Source organism: Astyanax mexicanus, chromosome 8 (assembly GCF_023375975.1).
Source record: "Astyanax mexicanus isolate ESR-SI-001 chromosome 8, AstMex3_surface, whole genome shotgun sequence".
In the NCBI taxonomy this organism is placed as follows: Eukaryota; Metazoa; Chordata; class Actinopteri; order Characiformes; family Acestrorhamphidae; genus Astyanax; species Astyanax mexicanus.
In genome coordinates, this window is record NC_064415.1 from 30,715,285 (window position 1) to 30,741,086 (window position 25,802).

The window sequence follows — 25,802 nt, forward strand, 5'->3', positions numbered from 1 at the left end:
CATTCACCATGAGCGCGCGTACGCACCGCGGCCTTACGCACGCCACGCTCTTGAAACATGCGCATTACGCCAAACATGTTTTTTAGGTTTATACTTTTAAAATAGAGTATTAAAGAATCTGTATTAGTTTTATTTTTTATTTATTAATTTACTGTGATTTCAGGGAATTCTAGTTCTAATATCCATTGTTTATTTTCTTCAGTGGAGGAGCCATACATTTATTTTCTTCTTCTTTTTTTTTTTTTTTTACTAACCTTCTTGTATTTTTAAGTAACATGTTTAAGCTCCTCTGTTAGAATAATTCTAGGCTGTAATAAGGCATGGCCTAATGGACGACTCCATCGTGTCAGTCAGTGTAGTCGTTCGGACAAATATAGCTGTGTGAAACCTGAATCTGGTGACCTATGAGTAGAGTGGGATAGGGGGCGTGGGTGGGCCAGGGGGGAGCTAAGGCGAGGCCTTAGGGCCTATAACAACATAGAGTCATCAAACAGGGCGAGTTTTTTTTTTCTCGCTTACTTTGCTCTCACTGATTTTGGCCGGCAATCTATGTGTCAAATTTATCACTGACGGCTGCACGAGTTTATATGTCCCTAACAGACGACAGGTGCAGATCCCCTGCCCCAGGGCAGAGCGAGGGCTATGTGACGAAATAGCCGTGAGCCGTGTTTTCAGACTCGACAATAAGAGAATATTTGGCAAAATTACATAATGTTTTTAATTGGTTGCATATTTTATGTGAGATGCTAGCATGGAAAACTGTGTCATCAGCCAGTCATTTCTAGAAATATGTCCTAGACTGTTGAGGTGTACACTAATATATAAGCGTGTTGGCTTCACTTGATTACACCTTGTTACATAAACAACTTTAATCTAATTTATAGTGTATGTACACATAGTGCTTGTGTTGATGTTACATGCAGTATTTCTTCGTGTAAAACCACAACTCATATTTTTCAAGTTCATGTCAGTTATTTCTAGAGATGATTCAAGTGTCACTGTTATCCAAACGATTGTACCTCCATGTTTGTGATGTCAATATGTAATGATGAATGCATCAATAGAAATGCTCCAAACTATTAACTTATAAATAAATCTTATCGATTACTGTAAATTCCATTGAGAGTTAAGAAGGATTTTCATTTTCCTGTAAGGATATACGACAAATCATGTAAACAATATGAAAACCATGCAATAATTAACTCAATAATTAATTATCGTAATAATTCATAATCATCTTATTATTCTACTTTGTTGTAAATATTGTTCTCTGCATACTAGTGGGAACCTGCACCCAAGTTTTTCACTCACATGTACACCTGGACTTAATGACGTGAAAATAAAAATCTTGAATCTGGAATTTTATAACTTAAAAAATATGTCAGTATAAATTAAAAGGTTCTTCTGATAAAATTTGTTATTTTGCTATTTTAGTGTAAACATTTCTTTGGACAAACATTTATAATGGTATTTAAAAAACACTAATTTCTCCATATATTTTAGTGACAAATACAAAATACAGGCCAATTATTGCTATCAATGATAAATCCAAATACCCACCTTTCATTAATATGGTACTACAACCCTTTGCTTGAATTCAGTAATACGTTATTTAACAAATGAATCACTGATATTTAATTAATAAATAATTAAATAATAAAAATAGTAGTTATTATAATACAAATTAAATAATAATTAAATTAATTGCGCGCGAGAGGCTTACCACCAATAGGCAAGGTGAACGCGCAGTTGCAGCTCACTGATTGGTCGGCGGTAGGCCAATCAGAGCGGGGCTCAGACGGTCATTCCCGTCATGGACTCGGGATAAAAAGTTTGAGGTGGAGGCTCGAGCAGAGTTTGGCGAGTAGGAGGGAGGGGGTGAACCGTGCTAACGATTTACCGAGAGAGGGGAAAAAAAATGACCGACACAGACGTTCAGGAGGCTCCTCCGTCAGCAGCGGAGACCCAGGAGGACCTGCCGCCGGAGAGGAAAGTAATCGGTAGGAGTTCACACGATTCAGAGCTTCACCAACAGAGAGCGAGACCACTCACCTGAACCAGACAAACACATTCTTATACACACTGAGAGACAGAGGGGCTGTGCTGTGTGTGTTTGTTTTATTAGTCTGAGTTTTATTAGACTTCTCTCACACTGTGTGAGTTTAGTTCAGGGAGTGTGAGAGTGCCACCACCTCCATGCTGATCCACATTTCAGGAATTGGCAGACACCTTCCACGTGTTTCTAGTTTCACTCTCGTCTGAGCGGTGAATAGTGCGTTCAGGGACATTGTGGGCATTTCTGCTGTAAAATGAAGATAAACCAAGTGTTTGACAATTTTTCTTGGATTTTCTTTTCAAAGAGGGTTTAATGTGTTCAAGTATGACTCATGACTTTTTAATACGAGTAATTTAATAGAGCAGGGTCTCTTGCACAGCCTCTTCACATACGGAAGTTAAGTAATAAAGAGTTGTAGCTAATAATAACCAATTAATGCCTTACTTTTTTCTTCTTCCATTTAATCAGTTTGAGGTTGAGTTTAAGGGAGATAATACCAAATCAAACACTTTTAAAACCTTTTGGTAAATGGACACCAAAAACATCAACTTAGAGATTCAGTTTCTACAACACACAAGAAACCAAAAATTGTAGTCACATGGGTAAAACCCAAGGCAATTTAAGCCTACACAATGAAGCACTCATGATCTGACACATTTTATTATTAAAGATTGTGTCAACGTTTTATCTGATTCATTTTAGACCTACTATAATCAATTTTAGTTGCACCGATATTTTAAAAATCGCATGGTCATGAAAATTTGCCTTGAAGGAATGGAAGTGTATTGGTTAAGTTTGTGAACCCTGATTGTCCCAGTAACTTGCTTGCTAATCAAATGCAGCAAACCTTAGTGTGTGGTATTCTGTGTAATGTTTGTAGGCTTAACGTTACACTATTTCAGCGGTGTAGCTAGTTAGCAAATCGTTTGAGTGATTTAGACAGTCAGCACTTCGTTTAAACCGCGTTTCTGCCTGTTCACCTGAAGTGTTTTAAGTCAACTGGATTAATTTAGCGTTTCACAAAAGAAACACAACCGTACATCTTGTTCCACTTGACCTTATAACACACAGCGGCTCCTGGTTAATTATTTACAGACAGGGCCTCCGTTCCTCAACACAGCCAGCCACACTTTTGGGTGATAAATCTCACCTTAATGCGTCTGAAGGTGTCGTTGGCTCTGTTTCTCTATTACCACACCTTTACCTGTTACTACCGAGTGATTCACAGAACTTCTGTTTCTATTGTAGCTACTCTAGTGCAGGGAACTGTGAAGTGGTTCAACGTACGAAATGGATATGGATTTATCAACAGGTATGGTAACACTTTACATATTGACACCTTGCTGTAATATTCGCCCAAGTCATTTTTTATAGTCATACAAACATATAACCAGTTAGTTTGCTATTTAAAAACGAGCAGTGGTTTAAATGAACAGTTTATCATACAGTCGAGCAGTAGAATCAACCAGAAATCTAATTCATTTAATAAAAAATGTTGTGGATATTGATTAAAAACACGAAAAAGGTAGCATTTTAACAGTCGAAGTTGAAGAGCATTCATAGCTAGCTTTATGGGCTTTAGCCTGGCAATTTTGCTGACTAAAATGCAGACTTAAAAAACTCAAAGACTAAACCACTTATAACATAGCCTTTATTTTAACAAGTAAACTTTATATTGTAGTAAAAATCATGGAAATGAGTTCAATAAAGGGAGCCACCATCTTGGAAAGCTCTTTGACTTGGGTATAATAAATTGGCTTAACCCTTCTGTTATCCCTTTTGTCCTTGGCCAGTTCGACCCCTGCAATTACAATTTTAAAATTGTAAAATTGTTTCTTAAAAGGCACCATGTAAGTGGTGTTAATTTAATGTTCACTTGGTTGTTAGAGTACTTTAATGAAACATTAAGCACAAAATATTGAAGCTAATTAATTGGCTCAATGTCACACTTATGACATTGCAGATTATTTTAAGCGTACAACTAAATAATCTGGTCAACTAAGGGTGTAGGAAATTTTACCACAGGTGGTCATACAGAATCATGAAGAGATGATCTAGGCAAAAAAGTTGAACATGCAACAAATGGACTTTGCGATTGTTTTAGGAAGGTGTTTAATATATATTGTAATGACTTTACTGTATTTCATTGTTTATATAGTTTATTGGAGCATAGTAATTTTCTTTAAATTAAACTGAGCTGCACATTTCCAATATTCATGTTTTTCTTATAGAAATGACACCAAAGAGGATGTGTTTGTACACCAGGTAAGGAGAAGTTTTAACTCCAGTATGTCTAGAATCTTAAAGTAGCTCTGTATGCACCGAGAGTTGTATGTGGATCAGTATAGGACCAGTGTGTCTATATGGATATGGATGGTAGTTAAACAGGTAAAGTACACTATCTTGACCTCCAAATGAGTAAATAGCAAGTGTTGCTAAATGTTGAAAATATTGATATATTAAATATAATTTAATATTTATTATAAACATTGACAAAATGTGTTGTGCTATTTTGTAGTTTTGCTGAAGTATAGATATTAAATACAGCTTTGGAATTGGAATACTTTACAACCTAATATACAATGTCCGAATATTTGTGTACTCCTCTCTGCATTGCAACCGTTGCTCACACAGATGAGCAAATGCACATACTCACCTTGTCTATTCCCTGTAGAAAATACTGATGGGATATAATGGGATTCTCTAGAGCAGATAAGCGTGTCTCTATTGGCACCATGCCTCTTAGCATGTGTGGGCTTGATGGGTATAAATGGTTTATGCTTTAATGCTTTTTTGTTTTTAGACTGCCATTAAGAAAAACAACCCTAGGAAATTCCTCAGAAGTGTGGGAGATGGGGAAATTGTGGAGTTTGATGTAGTTGAGGCAACTAAAGTAAGTAATATCATACCTTTTTTTTCATTTATTCATAACCTTTTATTGCAGTTTTATAAATTGTTTATATATATATATATATATATATATATATAAGCTCATGAACTCAACTATGTAATCTAGGGCTCAGAAGCTGCCAATGTGACCGGTCCAGGTGGGGTGCCTGTCAAAGGTAGTCGCTATGCTCCCAACAAGCGCAGATTCCGCAGACGCTTCTTCCCGCGGAACGCAAGGCCTGGCCAGGTGGAGGGGAAGGCTGGAGATTCTGGTGCTCTCACATCTGAGGGAGAAGGCGGAGAAAACGGCACCACTCAGCCAGGGGTACGCCGGCGTCGTCCACGTAGGAGACCTGTTTCACAGCAAGGCGAGGTCAGTGGTTGGGATATGCAGAATTCCTCTAAGAATGGTGTGGAGTAGCTATGTGGACATAAGTGTTACGTTGTGTAACACAAGTGTTACGTTTTCTGCTGTTTTCTTCTGTATTTGAGAGCTTGTTTTGTTTTACATAGGAAGAATCGGGGGATCAGAAAATTGAGATGGCAGATGGTGTCCAGCAGAGGCCACCAGCACGTAGGTTCAGACCTCGGTACCGCAGGTAAGTGGGATTTTTGTGGGTTGATGCATATCTGATTGGTTTTGTTACTGGCTATTTAGGAAGTTTCCTGCAAAGTTGACCCATCTTATTTAACATGTTAAATAAGAACTTTTTTATTATGCTTTTTTTTTTTTTATGTATACATCATTCTCTGACAGCTGTTTTCCAACCATGGCAGTATGGTTGCTGTATTTGCACTGAATGAATAAGTTTTACACTTTTACATACAGTACCATCTGATCATAGAATAACAGGAGAGAATACTTTTACCAAAAATGCAACCAGCTAAAGACAATACTGTTTGCTCTGAAAGCTAAATTAAAGGTCTGTTACAATGTTTGTGTGGAAAAGAGGTATGGTAAACAAGATTAAAGCTTGAGTGTAACATTTTTTTTTCTTATTTTCTGTTTAATATAATGGTGAACCAGTTTTGGCACCCATGTTCAAATGGCTCTAATGCTGTGTATAAAGGTAATTTTACACTGGATTACAAATTTAAAAGCTTTAAAGTGTCTGAAGGTCTTTTTGATCATAAACATGAGCACTGATATTGACCCAATGCAGATACCAGCTGTCAGATTGGTGTCCTATTTACAGACACTGTTGTGCAATAGTCTTGGTGTTCTTTGGCTCTTCCTATGGGCAAGTCTGATAATGGAACTTTAATAAAAATCTAGGCTCTCATTGTTCTCAATTTTGAGATACCAGTTCATCTCAGTTGAAATCCTGTGTTTTTTAGTTTCCTTTGATACCCAATAATAACTAATCAAATAGCGTTAAATAATCATGTCAAATCAAGTCAAACCTTGTGTGCTCCTCAGACCATTCCGTCCACGTCCACCACCTGGAGAGGGTGAGCAGGAAGCCACACCTGCTGAAGGCCAGAAGGAAGCTTCAAAAGAGGGCCAGAGCAATGGGGAGCCAACTGACGGCCAGGCCCAGAAACCCCGCCGACAGTTCAGCCGCCGGAGACAGAGGAACTCTGACTCCACTGCATCCAAAGTAAAGTACCAGTGCCAGTTCTGAAACTTTGCCACAGAAAAAGTTGTTGCAATGGTATGACGAGTGGTTTTGCTAAGATCTGTGGGTGTTTGGATGGTGGCTGGGTGGGTGGTGGATGGTGATTTGTAAATAATTGTGCTTCCTCTGGCAGACATTTCTTGTACTGTACTGTAAACCATTCTGTTTTTTGTCCCAGTGTCATTTATGTACGTTTTATACCCATATTTATTCACTTTTAGCAGATTTTCAGTTTGGCTTTCTGTTTAATAGAGCTATACGGTTTCATCTATTTTGACAGGACGGTCAAGAGAAGTCTGAACAAGCAGACCCTGCATCCCCTGTTCAGTCTTCAAAGCCACCTGATGCCAAAGCCTCCCCAAAAAGCTCCCCAAAACAGTCCCCAAAAGCATCTTCTCCAAAATCAGCTGAGGTAAGCTTTCATAGTAAATTATTTAAATGGAGTCTTTAATTTATGTTTTAGCAGAGTTGCATGGTGTGATATGCATATAGTTGTTAAAGTGAATTGGATTACTGTGCTACAGATATTATATTTTACTGTTGCTGCATTTGTATCTTTAGGGGCCGATTATCCTGAAAATACTTCCTTTCAGAGGAAAATCTTTTTCCGAAATGTTGCGAAAGACTAGACTTAACTTGTGACTGGGTAGACAGCAAGCATAAGTTATTCATTTAATTTTAGAAAATGTGCATAATTCACCACCCAGAATTCATGATTTCTTTCTACAACACACTGCAATTGCTCCTCAGGTTCCTGCTCCCCCTGCGGAGTGACTTCTGTGACCTGGAGGGAATCGAGTGACCCCGGGAAGAGGTGGGGAATCCTTTAGCTAAACTGGTGCTGTAATTCTAAGAGGTTTACACAATTATACTGCATATAAAATTGACTGGCTAGTTTCCTGAACTCAGAAATACAGTTAGTGTAAGATTCTTAAAGCTGTCTTGTCAGATGGAGGTCAAAGCCTAAACCTAAATTTATTAAAAACATAACTTTTTAAATAAATGTTATTTATATAAAAAGTATATATTTATATTTCCTCTGGATCTTTTTTATTTATTATTATTATTTTTTTAATAAATATTCCCCAAAACACTGGGGGGAAATCCAGGCACACAAGTGCATTGCAACAATCCATATTAATCAGACCCCTTTGTGGGGTTTAAGCAATAATGTACAGGAAGAAGGTCCTGTTTTTTGGACTAGTGTACATCAGACAGGCATTTATAGTTGTAGTAGTAATCTGGATGGTATCTGGTTAATCAGCACCTGCAGAATGAGCTTAGATAAACCTGGCAGAATACTTGCAACAGTTGGTTCCGATTAAAGTCTGTTCATGTCCTTACTGCTAACAGACTACTCCAGAATATGTTTGGGCCAGATCAAGTTCATGTTTGCTCACATGTTTGGGGGGTTGTCCACCTTATCATTTGTATCATTTTTTATATATATATAATATTTGGTCTGTCTTGTTTTTAACAGACCCTTATGTAGTAGACATTCTCCATTTAGATGGAAATTGTCTAAAAAAATGTTTCATCCTTTCATTTTCTGGGGGAAAATAGATAATTCCCACTTTATATGTAATTGCTTCAATGAATAACCTATGAATCTGTTGATCTTAATAATAAGTTCACTTTTTTGGATTTTTGTCCACCTTAATCCCTTGTATGACTAAGTATACAGCACTGTTTGTTCGCTCGCGTAACTAAGTTGTGGTCACTTTTTAAACCCGTTTTTTTGGCCCTAAAATAGACAACTGTATATCACATCTTGGAGTCAAACATGGTTTTTAGTCCGCTATTGTTTCTACATTAGGTCCAAAAACGTAGAGGAAAAAAAAGGTTAGGCACATGTATTTCATGTAAAGATCAGTTAATACATCATTCTGTAATGGCAGATCGTTCTTTTAACGCTGTGTTGTGTGTTTTTGTATTTTTATTTTGCTTTAAACTGTTTAGTTAATTCCTGCTGTCTCCACCCTGTCACTGTGTTGTCCTGTTTCTTAATTTCCCTCTCTTGTTGGTGTTGCTCCCTAGGTCCCCGGGTGGGTTAGCTTGGGTTGATGGACCTCGTCTGTCTCAAACACACAACCGACGTGCACACAACTCTTCCCTCCCCCCGCACCTCTTGCCTCTATGCTTTAGTGTGGGTCAGTCATTTGTATTGGGTGGAAGGATGGAGAAAGAGAGAAGGAAGGGGGAGGAGGGGTGACGAGTATATTTGGAATTTAAAATCTTTAGGGGGATTACACACAGAAAATATATAATTGCTCAATTCCCAGACTATTTGAATAATCTCCCCCTGTAGTTCAGTGAGATGGGTGTGAGCAGCTAAAAAAAGAAAACCAGTTTGGCCCTTTAAGTTTGACAATCAGGGGGAAAAAAAACTAAATAAAAGTGTAAGTGGGGTGGGGTGTGTAGTGTATGCCTCCACTTCTTACCAGTGTCTAGATGAGAATTGCTACAGGTCTATTCAAAATGTACGAACTGGTTAATTTTTGTTTTTTTTCTTAGTATTTTTTTTTTCTCTCTTTCCCTTTTTTATGTGTTTTTGTTCTGTTGGAGGGGGTTATGTGCAATGTAAGAAAAGAAAAAAAAATATCTATAAACATTTGCAAAACACTCAGATGTTGCTTTTGTCTGGAGTCTTCTTGTTCCATCTTTTTAGCACCTTATATATATATATATATATATATATATATATATAAAATCCATCCTAAGTATGAGGGGAAACTGTAACATGTTGACATAAAAAGTGAGTGGTTCGGTTTTACCTGGGGAAGTGGAATAAGGTCCTTTTACGACAGGATGCCTGTTAATGTGACTGACTCGCACAAGATGCATCTTTGCATAAACTACTAAGATGGGAGTAGCTACTTGATTTACACACTAGCTGCTACATTTTATTACCTATGTAGGCAATAGACTGTTCTAAAAAATGACTTTTAAAGCTGCCAAAAGCATCATGGCTCTGAAGTCTTTTGGCTTGTCTTGTTTCTGTGGATTTGCACTGGATTAATGTAACCTGTGGTTACTTTCCAACTTTTTTTACAGAGGATAAAATGCTCTAAAATCATGGGAGTGAGCATTCTGTAAAAATGACTGACAAGGCACTTTTTGCTGGGGGGAAAAAATAGCAGACAATGCCTGGTTATAATTTATTTTCCATTACCTCCCCAGGTAAAAATTTATACTGAATAGTGCTTTAATTATTTATTTACTACTTTTATATTTACTAACTCTTACAGAAAACTGTTGATTGGCTATTTTATTTTTTTTTGGCTTTGACCAAACTAGCTCCCCACTTGCTCATTAGCATTGTGCCTAATGTGTAGGGACTTAAGTTACTTATTAAACTCTAAACTGAATATTTATATGGAAATACGCTGCACATAAAGCTCTGTGCACACACTCGTGCACATTCTCACACACTGAGTTCTGAATTTAAACATGGTAAAGCACAAAACTGTTAATGGAATAGTCTTTGACTGTTATGTTGCTCAGTAACTTAAGCCTCTCATTAAACAAATGAATGGGGATATCATTCACTGCATCCTGTGGCTCTTCACTGGCTTATATGAGCAATTGTTGAATGAGGCACTGAATGCACTCTGATCCACCTTTAGCTTATTTACTGAGTTCCATTGTTTTTTATATATTGGGTGATATCAGAGATAGGGCCTCAACTCTGTCCAACTTGACATTTTGAAGGGCAGCTGTGATGACAAAAAAACAGCTACCAAAAAGTAATGTCTATGGTGACACCATAGAAAATGGTCATGGTCATCTCTAGAGCAATCTTGTAGATGGTAACATTTTGTTTTTGGCAAAGTGACACTTTTTCAGCTAAAGTCGAACCACAAGTAAGCAGATATAAAAAGTACCCGGTCCAAGTCGAGCAGTGTAGATGCCATGCAATGGAAACCTTGTGCTTAAAACAAAGTTTTATCAGAAACCCCAACATGATTACTATTAACTGTGCTTTCATTAGCATAGTAAGGAAGGCACAACATCATCTTTTTTTACACCAATAAACACAAATCTCTTCCTGTTACTAAGTCGGGTGTAAAACAGATGGAAAAAAAACTGCCAACCTGTGTTGGCAGTATTCTTGAGGGTGTCTTTAATACTTAAGATTTATAAACCTTGTATTGCTCTCTAGTTTAAACCAAGCTAACAGAGAATGTTCTAAGAACATTTAGCAAAGTTTTAAAAAGGTTCCAGGAAGGTTAGCCTGTAACGTCACAGAAATAATGTTCAAGGAACGTTCTGAATGTTGCATATCAATGGTTTACATCCCAACGTTCCCAGCTACATGAATACTAGTAAATAGTAAAAACGTTCAAAGTAACATTCCCAACTAACTAAAAATAAAAACATTGCAGTGATCTTAGAAGAATATTATATAACATTTTCTAAGGATATCCAGAAAACTTGAAAGATTCAGAATTGTTAAATGAACCAAGTACCTTTTTTGTGGTTATTGTGTATAATTTAAAACAACAATATTAATTCCACATAAAAGCTTTTCATTCATTTTCAAACATTCATTTTACGTTACAGAGACACTCCTCACAAACATTACAGAACATTACAGTCATCAAAATATAGCAAAATCAAAGGTCCTCTTTTCCCTCCACCTGTAATATCAGAAGTTATCCGTGTCCAAGGCTGGATCATTTGACAAAACATTACTGAGACCAGCTGGCATATGTTTCGTAACATCACTGAGAGACACCAAACTCACTTCTTAAAATTATTACCTAGCAGTTTTGAAAATTAAAATAGTCACTAAACAAGCACTCAAAATAAATATTTATATATTTTTAAAATGATGCAAAAATAGCATTTATGTTAAATGTGCAATGATAGGGTTTTTGTTCGTTTTCTCAGAAACACTTAAAATATCTTTAGTTTAATTAGTAAGTGAACTAAATGAATTTTCTCTTACAAGAACATTTTTAACACTCTTTATACTAACATGCCAAAAGTCATGGGATTATAGTGTGTAAATTGTTCATGGCATGTTACCTCAGGTTTTGGAGGTGTTATCTTGTGTGTGAGGCTGAGCAGTGCCCATGTGCTCATGACAAGGCAATGTGTATTATCTCCATTTCTAAAATGTGTTCGGCAATTAACATACCTCAATACTCTGTCATGTTTGTACTGGGAATACGGCATAGAAGGCATTACCACCCAGAGTGGGCTGGGCAGTAGGTGGTAATAATTGTGACGGTGTGCGACTAGAATTGTCCATGTGACAAACTGACAGAAAAACACATTGAATTTAGAAGGATAGTACAACACTCTTAAACTTCTTTGGGACATGGCAGAAGTCGTGGGACATGATACGAGCTCTTGTTTTATAACCTGGCATGTAAGCATGTTTGCCAGCTTTCCTCTCTTTCATTTGAATAATTTACTGACTCAGTTTAGGCTAAGCTTATTGTATGTCTGGAAAATCTGGGGATTTTTTATTTTTTATAAAAAAAAATTCATTGTCAATAGAGCTTAGGCCTAAAATTGATATACATACAGCTAAACGGTTGCAATAAAATTATGTGGAAAACTTAAAATGAAAGAAAATAGCCATATTTTTTGAGGGGCAACGCTAATTTTTAAAATGATTTTTCTGCAACAATAAATGTAAGCATTCCAAACACGCATTCTGTTAAAAAAAATCTCTTAAAAGCTTGAAGTAATGCTAAGTGTGCATCATAAATATGGCCCAGCAATAAGCAGCTAGCATGTTGGTGTAAATACAAATACACAAATATATAACTGGCTTTTCATCTCAACACTCAAAACATTGTGCATATAAAGTGCAGGAATCCAAGTCTCCAAAGTCCTTCTCCCTTTGAAACACCTGTACATTCTGTCCTACAGAACTTCTGTAGCAATCACCACAGGTAACAGCTGCTTCGTTTGTGTTGTTTCCTTCTGTGGTGTACACTTAGTTCCCCTCGAATCGCCCCAAACCACATGAAAGGCCATCTGATTGATGAGGCCCCTTGTTCCAATATGTAACCAACTTTTCTCCTCAGGTCTTCACGGTTTCCGTTAGATTGCCTTCCACCTCCTGGGTCTCAGTGTTCTGATCCATCGGCTCCTAGATATTCCAGCTCTGTACTGGTCTTGCCTAGTTCCGTTTCCATATCCATGTCCATCATGTTCGGCTGATGGCGGTGGAAGTTTGCAGAAATCTGATCGAAGGTCTTTCCTCGTGTCTCAGGTACCCGGAAGAAGGTGAAGAGCAAGAAGAACAGGAGAAGTGCAGCGAAGATCAGGAACACATACGGCCCACAGAGGTTCTGTGGTAAGATAAGAAGGTGGAGTTAATTTGAGCATATTGTCCAAAAAAAAAACACCAAAGACAATGTATCTCTAAAATAGTAGCTTTACTCTTAATTTTCAATGGCAGAGACAGCACACAGTCTCCATTGATTTGTTTTGGAGCATTTCTATTGGTCCATTTATCATGAAATTCTCAAACAATACTAAAAAACAAATCCTGTTTTCAAATGATGTGGTAAACTGAAAATCGACAAAAATGGATATTCATATTCATATTCGAATCCCGTCCATGCTGCTTGCCATCAGCTGCCGGAGCCCTGAGAGAGCACAATTGGCCTTGCTCTCTCTGGGTAGTTAGATGGCACTCTTTCCCCTCATCAATCTCAGGGTGATGTCTATCAGCACAAGGCGTCTGTTAGCTGATGTATTGGACCCGAGTTGCTGCGCTTTCCTTTGAACACGCTGTGATGCTACTCGGTAATGATGCATCAGCTGCAGTTCGAAAAGAGGCAGTGGCTGACTGCACATGTATCGGAGGAGGTGCTAGTCTTCACCCTCCTGGTATTGGGCATCACTAGTGATAGGGGGAGTCCTAATGAGTGGGTTGGGTAATAGGCCGTGTAAATTGGGTAAAAATTGGAATAAAATTTTTTAAGAAAAAAAATGTAAGACTTAAAAAACTTTATTATGAAACTGGCACTCATCAGGACAGCTCCCAAGAAAGGAAGAGTTACCTCAGAGTTACACCAGATTTACCAACTTCAGAAACTGCAAGTTAATAGCCCCTCAAATAAGAGTGTAGTCATTATCTGGATGACTTCAATATTCATTTACAATGTAAAAAAAAAAAAAATAAAATAAAATAAGAAAGTGTATACAAATTTTGACTGGTGCTGTATTATATATGGGAAAAATACAAGGGATTCAACCATGCTGAAATACTGAGCTATCCAATGCCCTCTGATTTCTTTACCATTACTGAACATTTTGAAGCCGTAAACCAGCATCATACTTTCTTTTAAGCTGATATGTTGTTTAAGTAAAAAAAGATCCAGAGAGCAAAATATGGGGTATATTTGATTAAATTCTACAATATTAAAACCATCAATGATCAAAAAGGTTTGACTGTAAAACTCCTCTGTCACGTATTGACAGAGCATAGCATATTTTAAATCTCCACTTACAGCAATATACTGGAAACCCATGCCAATAATGAAGTTTGCAGTCCAGTTGGAGCATCCAGCCACTGCCATGGCTGCAGGCCTGGGCCCCTGAGAAAACAGCTCAGCCACGAAAAACCAGGGAATGGGTCCTGGTCCCACCTCAAAGAACCCCACAAAGCCAAAGATGGCCAGCATGCTGACGTAGCTCATCCATGGCACACCTTCCTAATTAGCAGCCAACAGTTATCATGAAAAACAAACAAAATAAAGGTTATAGATGCATCTGAGAAAAAAAAAAATTAAGTAAAAATTCATTGTAACACAATATACTAACCAATAAGTTGAGGGCAATGGTCATGACAATCGCGCACACGCACATTCCAGCCAGTCCTAGCATGTGCAGCGTCCGTCGACCCATCCTTTCCACCAGGAACAGCTGTTGAACAGACAGTTTGGCAGTTAGCTTCATGGCTTTGAATGTACTTATTTTAGTAATTTCTCTGTTCTGTTCTGTTCACTTTTTTCAGTAACGAGATGGAGAACAAACTTAAATTGCAACTGTAAAGGTATTAAAGTGACAAGGGATGCAAAATTCTAAGTTGTAGCTGATCAGTGTATATATATATACCTTTCAATGTCCAAAATGTCAAACTGTACTATGCTAGTGGTGATAATAAATGACCTGGCTATGGTTAGCAACCTTACTGAAGCTCAGTAAAAATAGCCAGCTCACCTGTTTCTGCTCTTAAACACATTAAGTGGGGCAAATCCCTAATATATTGGGTTGCTTTATACTGAAACTCTGTAAATGAAGCATGTAAATTGCTTTTCACCACACAAAATCCCAACTTCTTAACTACTGTTGTCCAGTTTAATAAGTTTTCCAGTCCTCTAAAACAGCTCTAACAGGATAAAGATCTTAGTTAAAAAAAACACAACATTCTCGCACACGTTAGATGACATCACAAGGTGAGTTGTCCTGGAATGACCTCTTTGTCTAAAGGTCATTCAGCTGTACAGTGAAAATGTTAAGCATAAAGACCTGAGAGCATAAAAATAATACTGTATATTACATTACATAATACATACTGGACATGGCCCGTAAGTCCAGAAAACATCTTCAAACTTAGTTATGACGAACCTTCAGCATTACTCACTCACATACTGTTTATTTCACACCCAATGACATTAAAAACACCATGGCCTAGTAAGGCTGCAGCCATTTTGCCCTCTTATCTTGTTTGTTCTCAGATAAAACATGTTAAAAAGTAATGAAATAGGAGTTTCCTGGCATTACCGAGACCACAGTGAAAGCACAGTTGACCACTCCAGCGCCTATGGTGGCGTAGACTGGACTCTCCACTCCAGCTTTCTGGAATATGCTTGTTGAGTAGTAGAAAATCTGGAGACAGAAATAAATAACAGATTTAGTTTTAGTAACACACTGATCATATAAAAGCAGTTTTTTTCATAATAACAGACTGTAGTCCTGTATCTGTTTCTCTGCGTACTTTATTCTCCTCCTTTCAGCCTGTTTTTTAATGACCCTTACCCAACAAGACCACCACTTAGAAGCTATTATTTGGGTGGTGGGTCATTCTCAGAACTGCAGTGAGTAACACTGGAATGCTGGTGATGGTGTGTTAGTAGTGTGTGTTGTGCTGGTATGAGTGGACCAGATGCAACAGTGCTGCTGGAGTTTTTAAACACTGTCTCTACTTACTGTCTCCTCTATCAGACACTCCTATCTACACTCCTTGTAGAAGTAAAGTCAGTGACAGACACTCATCTGTTGCTGTTACAGGAATCTGTCGAGTCCAGCTGTGACACCAAGGTAGTTAAAAACTCCAGCAGCACTTCTGTCCATGAGCCACTCATATCCACACAACACACACATACACACCACCACCATGCCATCACTAAAAATAACCCACCAACCAAATAATACCTGCTGTGTGATGGTATTCTGGGGTTCTGACCACTAAAAAACAGCGTGGAAGGAGGATAATGAAGTACTTAGAGAAACAGATGGGATACAATATGTGATTATAGAACTACAAAATGCACTTATATGTTAGGAAAAGCTGATGAATTGACAATGAGGGTTAACACTAACTAAACACTGTTTTATCTATGTGTCATTTATCTAAATGTATCTAAAATCAGTAATAATCCATACTAGAGCTCAGATCGGGCCCAAAATATCCAGCCCGACCCGGTCCGATCCCGCGCACGTTCTGCCCGAGCCGGACCCGCTTTATACTCTGTCCTTTTGAGCCAGAGGCAGAATTAATCCCAACATTTTTTTGGTAAGTAGAGCTTTAAAATTTAGCTTTTTAAAACATTTTCAGGATGTTTGAATAAGCAAAATCTGTTCAGAATGATGTTAATTAACATTTCAACATGGCAAAACCCCTTTTCTCTGCAGCAAAATAGGTTATTCGCATTCTGAACATTTTGAGGGCTTTGAAGACTCTTGCAAGTACACTTGGAGAAGCTGCCTGTTTTCTCTCTGCTTCACTTTATAATTTCAGATTAGTAACAGGAATCAACCTAAATTCTGCATGTTTGAAATTAAACTTAAATACTAGACAACCATAAAAAAACAAAAAGTTTGGAAGACAAGAAATATTTTGTATTCAAGAAAACACTGATTTTAAAAAGAAGTTTTATGAACGTTATCATGGAGTTAACATGGTTTAAGAATAGAAAATAATTTCTAAACAAACTTTTTTTTTATATTGAGCTTAAAGTCTATGTCCAAAAACACAAAAATACAGTAATACATCTATACACTGTACTGAACAGCACTGCAAGTCAATGCATAATACAGACAAGTGGAGTGTGCACTGCGCACTTGTGCAACTTAAAAAAAAAAACAGTGTAATTTGATACTTAGCTATATTGTGATTATCATGCCATAGCTTCATATAAAATAAAAATAGCATTAAAAAACAGAGGCCTACATCACAGACCATTTTCTTGAGCCTGACCTGACCCGCCCTAGGGAAATGGTGGGAAATCTCGGCCCCGGTTTAGGCAAAGAATTTAAACTCTACTCCATACTAAATTTATTATTATTTGTGCTCATTACTCACAGCGTTGACTCCTGACAGTTGTTGAGAGAGCTGCAGTAGAATGGCTATTATAATAGGCTGCCTGTAGAGTGGAGAGCGGAAGAGCTCTGCAATGGACACCTTCCTCTCCATGTCCATCCTCCTCTTCTCCTCCTTCATTTCTGCCAAGTCTTCACTCACATCCACGCGCCCAGTCAGCCGCCTCAAGCCTGAATGAGAACCAGCAGCATAAAATTTGTATGTTTAGTTCATAAAACTCTGACAATAACAAAACTTTGGCATGGCTAAAACGTCACAAAGTAGCATTACGCCTACAGTAACTGCCCTCATGTGTCTTGTGGTGTCTGGCTGTAGTCTGTAGCATTGTAACTGTCAATGCAATCAGAAAGGTGAGAAATCTTCTAAAAAAAAAAGCACATCCACATTGCAGAAGACCCACATCAATGCAGAAGACCCCACAAGCATTTTATCTCAGTGCAGCATTATTCAGCTTCCATAGGCCATGATACTTGTTACTGTCCCATGACTTTTGGCATGTCAGTGTATTTACTGCATAGCTGTTTCTATAAATTACATTTTGTCTAGGTCACTATATTCCTGGGATTTGCCCTTTGGAAATGTTGAATAATTGTTGATCAGATCATTTTTGGTGGTGAAAAAAAATCCAAAAAAAGTGTATTCAATAAAAAATGTACAAACTAATGAAAAATATAAACAGTACTTATGATACTAATAAACATTATTAAACGATTAAGAAATTTCTCAACTAATTAATTAAGTGACACTAGTTGAGGTTCATTAAACAGTTTTAAATAATGTTTACTTAAGAATGTTGTAAATAACAATGAATTGAGGCATTAGTTCAAATATGTAATGATTATTAATGTCTTAACTACTCCCTTAACTACAGCTCTGGAAAAAAAAAGATGAGTTTCTTTGATTTTACCAAATTGAAAACCTCTGGAATATAATCAAGAGAAAGATGGATGATCATAGCCATCAAACCAAGCTGAACTGCTTGAATTTTTGCACCAGGAGTGGCATAAAGTTATCCAAAAGCAGTGTGTAAGACTGGCAGAGGAGAACCTGTTGCCAAGATGCATAAAAAACTTGGATTAAAAACCAGGGTTAATCCACCAAATATTGATTTCTGAACTCTTAAAACTTTATGAATATGAACTTGTTTTCTTTGAATTATTTGAGGTCTGAAAGCTTTTCCTTTTTTATTTCAGCAATTTCTCATTTTCTGCAAATAAAGGCTCTAAATGACAATATTGTTATTTGGAATTTGGGCGAAATGTTGTCTGTAGTTTATAGAATAAAACAACGATGTTCATTTTATTCAAACATGCCTCTAAATAACAAAATCAGAGAAACTGATTCAGAAACCAGGAGTGGTCTCTTATTTCTTTCCAGAGCTGTATATGTGTAAGTACAAAACATTTGTACATTTCTACTTAGCAACTGAAATAACAATAGACACAAAGGCTGCAAATATACAGTCTTAATATTTTTGGCAAAGCATACTGAGACTTTATTTGGCAAAGCTTCCAAACTCTCTTTTAGCACAGTGCGATTTATTAGTGTGTCACCTCACCACTCTTGGCGTGATGCTCCTGGCAGCGAACAATGTAAAGGAAGCGTGGGCTCTCTGGACAGAAGGGCAGCAGTGCCATCTGGAGGACTGTAGGGATCACTGTAATGCCCAAAAGCACAGGCCATAGCTCTTCACTGCCCAGCAACGACTCAAGACCTAAAATCTGCAGAGAATAAAAAGCATTTAAAAGGCTAGATTTAACTGCATTAGTCATTATGGCTCATGTCGTTATCAAAGCTAGTTCATAGTATATCATTTTTTTGTCACTGACAATATTAAGGACAGTATACAATTGCTCTATCCTGTATACTGCTTAGTTAGTGGCTGGAACATATCATTCTATGGAAAAAACTTTATTATGTTTATTATCTAATATTTAATTTTGTAATGAATTTAATATGTAATCATTCCATTGTTTTTTATTCATTTTAAAATGTCTAGTTGTGGTCTCTAGTATTAAAAAATGCCACATGAGCTGTTTTTTGTAAAAAAAAAAATAAATAAATAAAAATAATGGTGCTTTAATTCCATGGAGGAGTGGAGGGGGGGGAGGGGTGATATGATTTCATGACTATTGATACATGAAAATATATTGCCTCTGATTGGCAAACAGCACTGCTGCGCAGCTAGATGGACAACAGTTAAAATGTACAAAAAAAGACATTCTTTGCAATGTCATATGTTACTTTACAACATGTACAATGCCCTGCAGTGCAGTTCAGCCACCCCGGGTGGATTTTTACTTTTAACTAGTGTAAACAGAACTGTTCTAAAAATACACCTACCTATCTCCATTTTATTTCACTTGTGGTGTTCCATAGAAAAATTCTAACCATTTGTTGTGTTATTTGCACAAATAACACAGGAACAAACTGCCATGTTATTCTTAGTGCTGCTAGCTCCTGTTTGAAGAGGCGTGCCTGGCTGACTTCAGCTCTACCTGAGGGAGGTCGTGTGCTGAATAATTTCTTTTACTAGCTACTGTAGACAATGGAGGCTAAAAGAGAGTTTCATGTGCAGCATCATATACAACTCAGAGAGACCTATTTTATTTCACAAAGTGAATTTTAGCATAAGGAAAACCTTTATCAGTGTTTAAAAAACCTTTACATTTATAGAAATAGTTCAGTAGTGTCTGTATGGGTTTCTAAAATGGTACCATCCTAAAACAGATTAAATAAGGATGAAATCCATTTTGTAAGAAAGTGTCACTGAAGTGTACCTGAGCAATAAGTATTCCAGTGACAATGGCGAGCTGATGCAGTGTGCCCAGAGCTCCACGGAGGTTGGTTGGTGAAATCTCACCCACATACATAGGTACCAGACCGGATGCCAACCCTAAAAAAGACCAGACGTTAGTTAAGCATGGAATAATTTTTTAATAATAATTTTATATAAAATCCTATGTAGATATGATATTGTGGTGGCTAAAGGCAACTTGTCTATTCATGTAAAGTAACATTTTACAGATTTTCTCTGTAAAAAATCGGCATCTGTACATCCCTAGTTTATACACTAATTGAGAAGATGCCAGACAATGTGTTACATATGCTGAGCACTTGTTGACTAAATTAGAAACAGTTTTGTAAAGATGGTGGAGATATTTGAAAACCAAATTATTAGTTAATGCATTAATGAAAATAGAGTAATTCTCTTTTTAAGCTACTACAGACACGTTTTCTTGACAAACTGTGAGGTACAGAACAATCAGTGAAAGTGAAAGAAGCATATGGACTGGAGTAAAACATGAATACGACTTGATTTTATTTGCATATGGTTATGCAGTGTTATACAGTTCTTATGAGCATTATCCCTCCTGCTTCCCTAATGTTGCACTCTGCATTCACTAGTGTGACGACACCAAAGTACTAGTAGCAATAATAGAGATTATATTGTCTCATTTATAGATCAGTGCAGAATCACCATAAACCTGAAGCTGTTATTTAAAGATAAATATGCTACATATTGTTATGCATAAGTGCTTTGCAAAAATGGTATACCTGTTTCTGCATTAGCTATAGCTCCACATTATCTTTCTGTACTGTTGTTTTTGTTCTGTTATTTGTCTGTACTGTCCGGTCTTGGTTCTTCCTAAGACTTCTTCCTCTTAATGTAAGAGAGTTTTTTCCTTGCCACTGTTGTCACCACAATTATTGACATTACTGTGGTCCTCGCTTATAATAGGCATGGACCTGTTTTTCTATGTAAAGCTGCTTTGTGATAACATTTGTTGTAAAAAGTGCTATATAAATAAATTTAAGCTGAATTTTAATTTTTATATACCCTGTACAAAATCAAACTAAACAAATAAATGCATATATTAATTAACAATATTAAGCAAAAGGTAGTAATGTTTTAGTTGAGTCAGCAAGCTACATTTATAGTGTAAATAATAAACAGTGGGATCCATTGGCTGTGTTTATCTTACACAAATTTTAGTAACATTTCCATAAAATGTAAAATTCCCATAAGCATACATTAAAATGTATAGAGTAATGGTAGAATGGTAGATCCTGGACTTCGTATGCATTTACCTAGAAAGAGTATTAGTGTTACACCTTTTACATAAATCCTCTCTGTAACTCAGCATTGGTATTTGTATTACTGAATATAATAGAAACATTAAAAAGCAGGACTAACCACAGTATGCTCCGATAATGAAGCGTCCTAAAATCATCATCTCAAACGATCTGCTGATCTTAGACATCCCCATCAGGCCTCCACCAATGAACGCCAGGAGATTGTTGATAAGCATGGCTTTCCTCCTGTCGGAACAAATTTAGAACATGTTAAAAGGTCATGTGAAAAATCAACACAACACATTGTAATCATTCATTAAGAGTAAATGTAATGAAGGTGATAAAAAGTGTAATAAATTCTACTAGTCACTCCCTTGTCTACAGCTTTAATGTTTGCTGATTAAATTCATTAGATGTTTATCAAACTTATATGAATTAAATCATAAAACTTAATAAGCTGCTATATAGCTTATTATATAATCAAGATGAAGATAGATGACCACAAGCCAACAAACCAAACTGAACTGCTTGAATTTTTGCACCAGGAGTGACATAAAGTTATCCAAAAGCAGTGTGTAAGACTGGTGGACCAAATATTGATTTTGTGTGAACTTTATGAATATTAACTTGTTTTGTTTGCATTATAAGAGGTCTGAAAGCTCTGCATCTTTTTTTCTTTTATTTTCTGCAAATAAATGCTCTAAATGACAATATTTTATTTGGAATTTGGGAGAAATGTTGTCCGTAGTTTATAGAATAAAACAACAACTTTAATTTTACTTAATTATATACTTATAAATAGCAAAATCAGAGAAACAAAGAGAAGCAAAGTCAGAAACTGAAGTGGTTTCTTTTTCTTTTTAGAGCTGTAGTTTAGTTTGATGTCTTTGATTATCAGTGTTGATGGTTGATCACTTTTACGACTTCTGTCTATATATAGCCATTCTTACTGATCCAATTCGAAAGTTAAAACGAACAGTAAACGTACATGCCTTAATGTGGTGTGATTTAGATGTTAATTCAAACTACTGTATTTTAACAGCTACTTCTGATGTCATATGAGATCTCTCCATTAGTAGACCTGTAAAGGTTTTCCACTAGAGGGTGTTTAAAACCAGGGTAACTTGAGGATTTGTGTAAAAGGCAACAAGGAAGCAGACCAGAGTCCACCAGACCAAGATCGATGGATAATTCCAGATAAGTTCAAAGTGCTAATTTATTTTTATTAAAACAGTGTAATAATAGAAAATCTAAATGCATCTACTAACACAACTACTGCATCAAATTGAAGACCCACACATTTTTTTATACATAGAGCTTCAGCATCCAGTCACCCAACAAGCAAAACGCTTCATATAACCTTAAGTTTCTACAAGAAGCTTGGGCTAAACCAAATATCACAGCAGGTAGGTTACAATAACTTCATTAATTCAATTCAAGTGTTAACATTTCCATAACTGTGCACAATGTTTCACATGCTTTAAATGCCAATTACAACAAAACATCTATCGGTAATCATTCTTTTAAAATAGCTTAATTAAAATAAGTCTTTCTTTCTACACAGGCGTTTTCATTACAGCTCCTCCCTCTCCTGCACAACCATGGGCCCTTCTGACCAGTACAAGAGGAGGAACTGTCATGGCTGCCAGTCCTTTAGAACCTTTATCCCAGGTAACTCTGTTATGGTTTGTTTCTGCTAAATAATTGTCTTTGTTGTGTTCAAGTGTCCCAGCAAGTGTCTTACCTCAGCATAAGGCCACAATGTTTTTGCAGGATTATTTGCTCTTAACTTGAAATTTGTTTTGAAAATGTTTGGTTTGTTTTCACTTATAGGAAGAAAGTGAAAAATAAATACTTGAAATTTTAAAATTATATTCTTGGCAATGCTGTATATACGTAAGTGTAAGGTTCGTAAGATGTAAGATTAGACCCATATTCTGTTCTTTCATCAAAAATGTGATGTTATTTGGTATAATTTTCTTTGTCGTGTAATAAGAAAACTGTAAAAACCTAGAACCTGTGCTGTACTTTTGGTATTTTTTTTTATTGCTGTATTTACTGCTGTTTGTGTTTCTTTTGTGTTTTTGGAATTGTGATAAATTGTGGCAAATTGTGACTAATGGATCTACTGTAGTCAATACAACATGTTTGCTTGGACACCCACACAATTCGTTATTTAACTTTAATATTAGTGCTTTACATCTGGTACTACAGCTTGACATAATCCGATTGAGTCTGACTTCTCATTGAGTCATGATTGACCTCAAAGTTAAACAACCAAAATGACCAAATAAGATTATTGTAAGATTGTTATAAAGCTATACGCTTTAAGATCTCTTACTATGATTTCCTGACAGAGCACCATGATCACTCAATCAAAAAAAGTGCATATTCAAGATGTAATTGTTGACCAGTTATTGACTGTTCAATCCTGAAAACATAGCACAAGATGGCTGCCTGAGAGTGAGGACTGTTGTGTTTGTAGTTTGGTATTTAAATCTGTTAAATATACTGTTTTTCCAGCATGTTCTGCAAGTTTGTTTTATGGATGTGTTTTGGTTGTTAAAGTATCTTACCTGTTTTTTATGCTTTGTTTTATAAGAGATTTGTTTGTCACCTGGGATTTCAGGCAGGTAAGAAAGGTGTACCTAATGTTTTCACTTCACATGCAACTTTACAGTTTAGTATCCCTTGGTGCAGTGCAGTACCACCCAGTGTATTTTAATTATTGTCCAGGGAAGTTTGATGTAGTTAATTTTGTTTGATTTGTTGTAGTTGGCTCTTTTGTATTTCTGAGCAGGGAACTTTTTGTTCTGTTATCTTTTTGTACTGTTTATTTGATGTTGTCCAGTTTGGTTCTCCCTGTGTGGCACTTGATAAAACAGCAGTTTTAAAAATGTGACAGTTTTTAACAGCTCTGTTGTAAATAAAGGTTTTTGGTCCCACAACCCTTTGATATACAGTGGGATCTTAAATTATATTTCATGGCTCATACCTCATGGTAATGGCAAAAGAATACCTTTTAAATGCCATGAAGGTTTAAATATAGTTGGAAACTGTGGGCTGTAGTCTTGAATAATTCTTAAGTGACTTTTTTTTTTTTTTTTTTGGAAAAGGCTGTTTAACATCAAAAATAAGGTTGAGAAATACTCTGTTCAGACCTCATACACTTTTTAACCAATACATTTTCATGTTTTATTTTTTTCATGACTTCCAAACTTATATAGAAAAAAAAATCATGACCATACAGTTTTTGAAACATCAGTGCAGACATGGACAATAAAACCAAACATCACCTAAAACTATAATTAAAATTGATTATAGTAGACTTGAATCACGTCTCTGTATCATAACACAGAGCTTATAATTCAATGTGTATACAGTTTTAGTAAACAAATTTTAGTAAAAGTCATAGTTCAATATTTGTAAAATCAAAATAAAGTTAGCTTTTTATTAAAAAAAAAAAAAGTAAACATAACAGTGGGTTCTAATAAACCATTGGCACAAATCTTTACATGAAAATCACTACTGTTGATAGTATTGTAAGAAAGTGGTGATTTTTTTTATACCCTAATTCTGAACAGTTGTGTAAATGTCTACAAATATAAAACTGTTAAAAATAACCCATTGAATAGTGATTTAGAAGACGTGTTCAATATTTAGGCACAAATTTGAGACCAGATAAAATAAGCAGATAAGACGAATTGATGCCTAGATGGCTATACACAATCTGTGTAGGTATGCAACTGCTGTGCAGTACCTGTGGGTTTTCACTAGATGGCTACAGATGAACATTGTTGTGTTTGAACATTCATGTGTATATACTAGAATGTTAAACTTAACTCTCAACTCTGAAACGCACAGAGACCAGTTTGCCGTCAGTGTAAACGACACCGTTCTGTTTTAAAGTCTACTTTTGTGTTTGAATGCCTGCTCTAATGTCAGCTTTTCACTGTTATAGAAACAGGCAGCTGCTTTAGTTCAGATGCCAGAGCTGTGATGCATTTATGTAACCTCTCTGAAACCTTAGACAAAGGACGTGCATGAGGGAGTGCTGGGCTGGGGTTTGGTGGGTTGTGGGTGTGGGGGGTAAAGGCTCAGGAACACAGACTCTGTTGCAGGTCAGTGGAAAACTGGTGCGACCTTGACCTTATTTCTGGATGAAATCGGGCGCGGTGGCGGGAGGGCGCTCTTAAAATGACAAGCAGACATTCAAGTGGGCTGATGTGGGTGAAATCTGTGGACTGACCATTGGGGGCGCTATTAATGATATACCTGTTTGTTAAATAAATAAAAACAAACGAATAAAAAAAAAAAATAACAGAATAAAGAAGCTAGCAGTTATCTACAGGGGTGATAGCGTTCCGGCGCCGCGCCGGAAATCCGGCGTAGCGTGGCTCTATTAAAAAAAAAATATATATAAATAAAATAAATAAATAAATAAATAGAGCCGGTTCAGGTATTAAGTCCCGCCTCTCAGTAGAAACAGCCAATCAGCTTGCTGTTTTTGCGGCGCGCGGGCGAAGCCCCTCCCTTGCTGTGAGATTTAGCAGCGGGATCGGACGCAGCAGCTTCAGCTGATTTAAAA

General features: G+C 36.6%; 2 protein-coding genes across 2 annotated transcripts in view; one reads left to right on the top strand and one right to left on the bottom strand.

The window, feature by feature from the left end:
• Positions 1 to 1,823: 1,823 nt before the first annotated feature.
• Positions 1,824 to 9,190, top strand: LOC103036193 (Y-box-binding protein 2-A). The gene is made up of 10 exons (XM_007255724.4): positions 1,824 to 2,000; positions 3,305 to 3,368; positions 4,288 to 4,321; positions 4,860 to 4,949; positions 5,073 to 5,318; positions 5,459 to 5,544; positions 6,366 to 6,546; positions 6,845 to 6,976; positions 7,315 to 7,378; positions 8,602 to 9,190. The coding sequence occupies exons 1-9, from the start codon at positions 1,919 to 1,921 to the stop codon at positions 7,336 to 7,338; spliced, it is 939 nt and encodes a 312-aa protein (XP_007255786.3). The 5' UTR covers positions 1,824 to 1,918; the 3' UTR covers positions 7,339 to 7,378; positions 8,602 to 9,190.
• A 1,886-nt stretch (positions 9,191 to 11,076) lies between these two features.
• Positions 11,077 to 25,802, bottom strand: part of LOC103037103 (solute carrier family 2, facilitated glucose transporter member 4) — a 30,227-nt gene continuing 15,501 nt past the window's right edge. Inside the window, exons 4-11 of the mRNA XM_007255725.4 lie at positions 21,336 to 21,460; positions 19,918 to 20,033; positions 18,696 to 18,858; positions 17,120 to 17,307; positions 15,319 to 15,423; positions 14,356 to 14,457; positions 14,043 to 14,246; positions 11,077 to 12,875 (exon numbers count right to left, since the gene is read on the bottom strand). Coding sequence (XP_007255787.3) covers positions 12,651 to 12,875; positions 14,043 to 14,246; positions 14,356 to 14,457; positions 15,319 to 15,423; positions 17,120 to 17,307; positions 18,696 to 18,858; positions 19,918 to 20,033; positions 21,336 to 21,460 — 1,228 coding nt within the window. The 3' untranslated portion in view covers positions 11,077 to 12,650. The remainder of the gene's footprint in view (positions 12,876 to 14,042; positions 14,247 to 14,355; positions 14,458 to 15,318; positions 15,424 to 17,119; positions 17,308 to 18,695; positions 18,859 to 19,917; positions 20,034 to 21,335; positions 21,461 to 25,802) is intronic.